The 7,058-nt window shown below is 39.2% G+C and overlaps 1 protein-coding gene across 2 annotated transcripts in view; it reads left to right on the top strand.

Moving 5' to 3' along the window:
* Positions 1-96: 96 nt before the first annotated feature.
* The window catches only part of cdkl5 (cyclin dependent kinase like 5), a 34,663-nt gene continuing 27,701 nt past the window's right edge, over positions 97-7,058 (top strand). For both annotated transcript variants that reach the window (XM_087793862.1, XM_087793861.1), the window contains exons 1-3: positions 97-384; positions 3,977-4,263; positions 4,866-4,900. In XM_087793862.1, coding sequence (XP_087649988.1) covers positions 4,227-4,263; positions 4,866-4,900 — 72 coding nt within the window. In that variant the 5' untranslated portion in view covers positions 97-384; positions 3,977-4,226. The remainder of the gene's footprint in view (positions 385-3,976; positions 4,264-4,865; positions 4,901-7,058) is intronic.

The following is a 7,058-nucleotide window of genomic DNA, read 5'->3' as shown; positions in this document are numbered from 1 at the left end:
TAGGTGGAGGAGAGAAGATGTGCAGGAGGACCGAGTGAAGTCAGACACAACATGATGGACAGACGGAGGCAGAGGAGGTGATAATGCAGCATCCTTTTTTCAAGCAGGAGCTCGTCTTTACTGACACTTCCCCTGGATCCCTGACTCAAGTTTCATCTCCTCGCATCACACATATTGGATGTAGAATCAGTGCGCGGAAGGTGTGTGTGCGCGTGTGCGCGTCCATTGGCTGCGCGCTGCGTCGCTCGCAGGAATGACGACTGTGTTGCTGTAAACTGCTGCTGATGCTGCCGAGCACAGAGAGGAGAACCAGGAGAACTCTTGGACCATCGTGTCGTCGACCTTTTATCATTCCTCCTCATCCCCCCCTCCAGAGACAAACGAGTGAGTATATCCATATGTACCTTCGTGTCACGACGCAGAGCTCGTCGTCTCCACCGTGTACCCCTCGTCTACCCACACCTTCTGGAGATGCTCTCATCATTTGAGAAAACATCTCTCATTTTTTTTTTTTTTATTCGTGTTTTGTTTGTGATTCGGATCCTTGTGTGCAGATCATGTTGTGCAACAGACGTGTGTGTGTGATGTGAGAATAGATGGTGTGTGTGTGATGTGAGAATGGATGGTGTGTGTGTGTGATGTGAGAATAGATGGTGTGTGTGTGTGATGTGAGAATAGATGGTGTGTGTGTGTGATGTGAGAATAGATGGTGTGTGTAGGCTGGAAACGCGTGGAGCGCAGGAATGGTGGTGGTTGCGCTCCGCAGAGGAGAGACGCAGTTACGGTGCAGAGAAGGGCAGCAGTACTATCGTCTTCTTCTCCTCCTCTCTCTCATGTTCTCTCACTCTCGCACACCCCTGTGCACGCGGATGGACGTCCCCCCCCACCACCACCACTGACAAATCTACGCTCAATTCCATTTCCATCTCGTCTTCCTGCAGTCATCAGATTCACTATCATTCATTAATAAGAGTTGCACAGTGTGTGGTGGTGGTGTTGGTGTGTGTGTGTGTGTGTGTGTGTGTGTGTGTGTGTGTGTGTGTGTGTGTGTGTGTGTGTGTGTGTGGGTCTCACCTCTTTTACATTTGCATGCTGCTTGCATTTATCAATCAACCTCTCTCATCCATCTCACTCACAGCTAGTGCAGATTCATCTAAAAATATATATAAAAGGTAACATCTAAAAATAATCTGAGTACAAAGGTCAGGAGCCTGTTGCTTAATGTTGGGTCTTCATACACTGGGAAGCCACTTTATTTATTTCCCTCTTATGAACCAAATTTAAAGGAGTATTTTTTTTATTGTAAAGGTTTAAAATCCAGTGCAAAACAGCTGATCCATGGCGGGTCATGCCCTATTGGGAGGTGTGTTGATTTATTGCAAAATAGAAGTAAGTTCTGGCCCATGGTGATCAGTTCCTGTATCCAATATACTCCACGAACCCTGTAGTGTTGCCATTACCTTTGGAAATAAGATGAATTCAAGCTGCTGATGGAAGTGTAATTCTGGACTACATCGGTAGAAAGGTTCTCAAGCGTATATGAAAAAGGCTTTTCAGTTTGTGATAATTGGTTTCATACTATCAATAATACTCAAGATAAAATAGTTTTCATTATCTATATAGTATCAGTTTGTTGTTTTGATGTCAGAAGAACGCAGTGGAAACTTCAAACTGCATCATACTTGCGCACAAGGTTTTGCACATCCATCAGTGGAATCTTGAAGGCTGAGATTACTGCCCAAAATAACCTGTAATGGATTGTTCAGCTGTACTTTATCATCATTTGAGAACCTATTGCTCGTGTTGTGAATGATAATCCATGGCTTGTTAGCACCCAGAATATACTTCTGTGTCGGCGCCCCCATTTCCAATCCAACGTCTGTAGACATAACAAAGACTTATTGGCATGTGAAGGGAAATCAGGTCTATCCTTTAGAATCTTTCTAGTTGCAGCCTGTAGAGATTGTCAGGAAAGAGACCTGAAGGTCATCGATCTTGTCTTCCACACCTTGGTCACACATTTCCTAGACACATCTTGGATGGGTTCACGAGCTGTTGACAGGGTAAGGAAACATTCTGGGGAGCTGTCTTTTAGGACTGTCTAACTCAGGGTGTCTCAAACCCGTCCTCAAAGGGCAGAGAAGGTGCAGGTTTTAAGTTCAACCAGTAAAGCACATATAGTTGAACAGGGGCTGGTCTACTTTAAATGTTGGGAACCTAGTTTAGAGACGAGAGTTTCATTCAAACTCTCTTGGCGTCCTCTAGTTACACTAATGCATGTTAGCGTCTAAAGTGAAGAAGCTGTCCAGCTGTTTGTTGCTCATCCTACGATAGTGAAGCAATCTACCAACAACAATGTTTTTAGTCTTCTGTGTATTAAACATTTATTCTGCTCTTTTGTTCTTCTACTACGGCACTTTAAGCACTTTCAGGAAACATTTGAATTATTCACGATGCAAGCCTAGCTTTCACAAAATAAATGTTTAATTACTTTTAAAATGCTCACAATACACAATAAACCAGCATTGACACCTAAGAGGAAAAGTGTTGTGTTGTTGACAAATAGGAACATGGAATGAATGGTTTTATATTTTCTCTCTCAAGTCAAAAGTTCAACTTTTCGGTCAGTAGGTTATCTAGTATCTGGGCAGAGTATTAATGAATGATGGACATGAAAACATAAGTTGAGGTAAACTACTGTGATTAAAAAAAACAATCCAGAAAGCCAAAATATACACTGTGAAAAATAAAATGATCTAACCCTTGTGTTAACTCAGGTTCAAGTGGACCCAGTGGTTGAAAACAAATGTGTTTGAGGTATCCCTTCTGGGTCTAGGTAATCAACCAGAAATACATACGCAGTGGCGGGGCGGAGACACTAGAGGGTGAAATGAAGGGTGACAGGAGGGTTAGAATAAGTTTCTTATCCACACCTGGAATCACATTTCATATCCTTATGTTCACTTGCCTCATGTGTCATTTTCTTTTGCTCCCTTAAGTGCAGGGTTAAAGTTCTATTTAAATTAAGGTTTTAGGGAATGTGCTGGCCTTCCCACGTTTTAAATCCTACGTGGCAAAACATTTTTTGCATCTGGCTTCAGATCATCTAGGAAACTGCGCTTCCAAAAGTGACCAATAACCTCCTTAGACGAGAGCGAAAGCATCATCTTGTCATCTTTATTCTTTTAGATCTCAGTGCCTTTGACACCGTTTATTATGCAATTTCACTGTATCATCCAAACTCCTGGGTGGGATTCAAAGATACAGCAATTTGTTGGTTTAGTTTTAGATCTTACTATTTGTCTACATGCTACCTTAAAGAACACGCATTTACCTGGCAATTAATATTTGGTTTTGTTTCTTGTCACCAGTAACTGTAGATAGTACATTTCCTTCAGCTGAACCAGTCAAAAACAGAAGTGCTCTTCTTTTCCTCCTAAAACTATCCTGTATGTATGTATGGCATTAAATTAAAGAATCAGAATCAGACTTTATGGCCAGTATTTTAAAAAACCTTTTGTAGTAAGGTTGGAAAAGCATTGTTGTCAAAATCTGAACAAGGACCTGTTCATTTTTTCTTGAAAAACACTGTCTTTTAAGGGCAAAAAAGAAGAATAAAATATATATAAATTAAATGTGTTGAAATTCTCCCAAGTCCTCCCACTGATTGTGGATGTGTTGTCAGAGAATGGGGAAGGGTTTCCCTTGAGTGATAGCTGGCATCAACTATAAAGATCTGGCCAAAAGTTATTCAGAAAATAAGCGTTTTATTTTTAATCAAGTGCATATATTCATCTTTTCTGGAACACGGCATGGAATATGTCGCAAGCTGAAGTCATCCATGATTTACATTTACCCTGAAGGAAATCCTGCCTCCCTATACATCCCCATGTCCTACTTAGCCACCATCTGTGCCAGAAATACCATCAGCATTGAGAATCGTGGATTGACCCTTCAACTGTACTTTCTCTTCCAGGTTTCACTGCGTGGAGGTTTGGAGATACATGCAAGATCGACACTGCCAAGACGACTGAACCGACATAAATATCCTGCGAAACACGAACAAGTGGACCGGCATGAAGATGGACGACGATAGGAAGAATTTTGCATTTCTGTCTGAAGCGCCACTTGAATCTATCCGTCCGTGGTCAAAGGAAGACACGCCCCGTTAAAGACTCAAGCAGCCGCTTTCACCTGCAGAACTAGAGCTCTCCCTTGGTTATGTGATGAATAAGTTTGAAGTCCTTGGCATTGTGGGCGAAGGTGGGTAGTTTTACACAGTTTGACTGTCTGAGATGTTAACTAACTGACCAAAGTTAAAAAAAATGTATTATTATATTTCCGGCATGAGCATCTTGAAATGAAGTAATGATATCACTTAGACTAAATAGCATTTACTGGTTTTACACCAGGATTCTGGTGTCAGAAGGTGACAGCATCGCTTTTTTTTTTTTTTTTGTCGAATACATTTTTTTGTATGCAATTTCTGCCTTAAAAAATTACCCGTGGGACTTTCAGTGCCTACTTGAGCCTCTTGCCGCTGATTTGAGAGTGACTGTTGTCAAGCAAATTGATCAAAGTTCTTTGCCAAACTTTCTTATCATCGCTTGAAAAATGAGCTGCCAGGGTTTTTGGTGAAATATTATGAACCTACAGTCTATCATTCATGACCTAAATATTATTTATGCTAAAGTAGCTCTAACCCATGCATCATGTCCTGTGTCCCTTGCTAATCAAAAATGGACATACAACACAAAGAATGCCAATTTAGTCCTCTATATTTTTTCTTTGAACTATTTTCTTTTCAAAGAAAATGTAATAAATGAATCATGATAAATGTCTTTCATTCTTTCTTTTCTTTCTAGGAGCATATGGAGTGGTGCTCAAGTGCAGACATAAGGTAAGAATGATATTTATTTCTGTTAATAGATGCATTGTTGGATTGAGTTTACAGTCTGAATTGGATCCTATATACCTTTACTGAATTACTGAGCTCCCTTCTGATGCTTGTTTGGATCTTTACTTCCATCAACAACACGGTTATATTGATATAATGTCTAGTTTAATCAGAGATGGATGAAATGATGGTTTGTGGTTTAAAAGTTTAAAGGTTTGTGTTCACTGCCCGATTTGTGTTATTGAAGTTAATCCATTTTTATTTCCCCTTCCAGTAAATGCAAAATGGTTTATTCTTGGAATTAAAACACAACTGGAACATAAGCACTTTTTCACAACTTGAAAAAAAACACGAGTCGTTGCAACGTACATGTTTTTCGCGTGAGCAATGAGCATGTGTTTTAGTACGTGCAAAGTTTTCTAAAATCTGCCAGAGCTTTTCAAAGGTCAAATTTCTGAAACCTTTGTTGAAAAAACCATTCGTGACATTGGAATAGGTCAATCCATCCAGGCAAAGGGGATTTGTCAAACCCAAATTGAAGATTTTGATAAGCGGATTGAGGTCAAAACATTAATTTGATTTCAAAAGCCTCTTCTTCCCCTTTGAATTCCTCCTTCAAGATTTTCTTTCCCCCTCCCTGTCTGTGAAACAACTCCAAGTGCTGTTAACTGCCTCTTTCCTACATCAACGCTTGAGTGAGTAGGTCCTTGTTGACATGATTGACGATATTGACTCTGGGTGTTTGAGTTATGTGTGGAAATCTCATTGGAACACTAGTAGTTTACATTCATTAAGGCTGTTGGAAATGCATGTCTTTTACATGAGACACCGCCATGTTATTACCATCTAAGACCTGAGGAATCAACACTTGCTTGTCTTGTAACAAAATTAAACATTTTTAAATAGCTTATATAAAAATATGATTATTCTATTCGTACAAAGTAGATCTCCCACAGTGCATGTCATCTTCACTGTGTTTCCACTTTGTTTAAATATTTTGAGACAGATATTTTAAGCCTTTTAGATAAACAACAAATTGAACTTGAGAAATTAAAAGGCTGTCTGGTGTTTATTTCTTTTATCTCCCTTTATAAAACCATGCCAAATAGATACTGTTTATTTGGTTAAATCACCAGCTCAGCCCTAGTTTACACAATAAGGTTGAAAAGTAATAATAAAGGTTGGGAGTCTTGGACCCATTTTGTGTGGAGTTTGTATGTTTGCTTCATGCCTGAAGTGGGTTTACTCCGTACACTCTGGTTTCCTCTTTGAAAAACCTACAGATGCCAATCGATGCAGGCCGGTTTGCCTGAGCATTGACTTATGGAGGAGCAAAGATTTTGAGGCCACAGGATCGCTACAGTGTTTTTCAAAGATTATGTTTAGTGTGTTGGGTTGGTGTAGAAAATGACCTGTTTTTTAAAAAATAGCATTAAACTCAAGGGAAATTTTAATCTTTAATAAAACGATCATTTACAGGGTGCAAAACAAAAATCCAAAATTCAGCTGGACAAACTAACACTAAAAGTATCCAAAATACAAAACTTAAATAATAATATCCAAACCACAAGTTAGGAATTGGGACACAGCTTTTGTTAGTAGAATTAAGAAAAACTAAAAATACCTTGCATAATCTGAAATTCAAACATTGTGTCAGAAATAGTCTACAGTAGTGGTCCCCAACAGCCACCGGTCCGTGACCCATATATTACTAAATTTTCTATTTACTATTACTGCCTAAAAGATGTTTCATCTAGAAAAACATAGGGATTTTCACAGAAATAACATTAGCACACGATTTTTGACTAGTGAACATGAAAATCACGAGCTATAGAAACAAAACTTCTGTTTCAGAGAACTTGTTCCGTATGAATAAAGTTTGAACACAATCTCACAATTTGGCACAAAGTCTCTAAAAGCTAGGAGACACTCACACACAAAACAACATCATCGGCATAAAATGAAATATACATACTGTAGATACACAAATGCAAATACATAAATATCTTGTTGTAACCAGTCCGGAGTTCTTGCTGATTTAGTGTTATGATGGAATGTATTTTTCATGCACCTGACAGTTTTTTTGCAGGTCATGCTATTGTATTTTTCCTTTTTTCTGGCTGAACTTCGGCCCGTGAATATAATCTTGACATTTAATTGG

This window comes from Callionymus lyra, chromosome 6, assembly GCF_982586985.1.
Source record: "Callionymus lyra chromosome 6, fCalLyr1.hap1.1, whole genome shotgun sequence".
NCBI classification, from domain to species: Eukaryota; Metazoa; Chordata; class Actinopteri; order Syngnathiformes; family Callionymidae; genus Callionymus; species Callionymus lyra.
The sequence above is the reverse complement of the archived record's forward strand: the minus strand, read 5'-3'. Positions and strand labels throughout refer to the sequence as shown.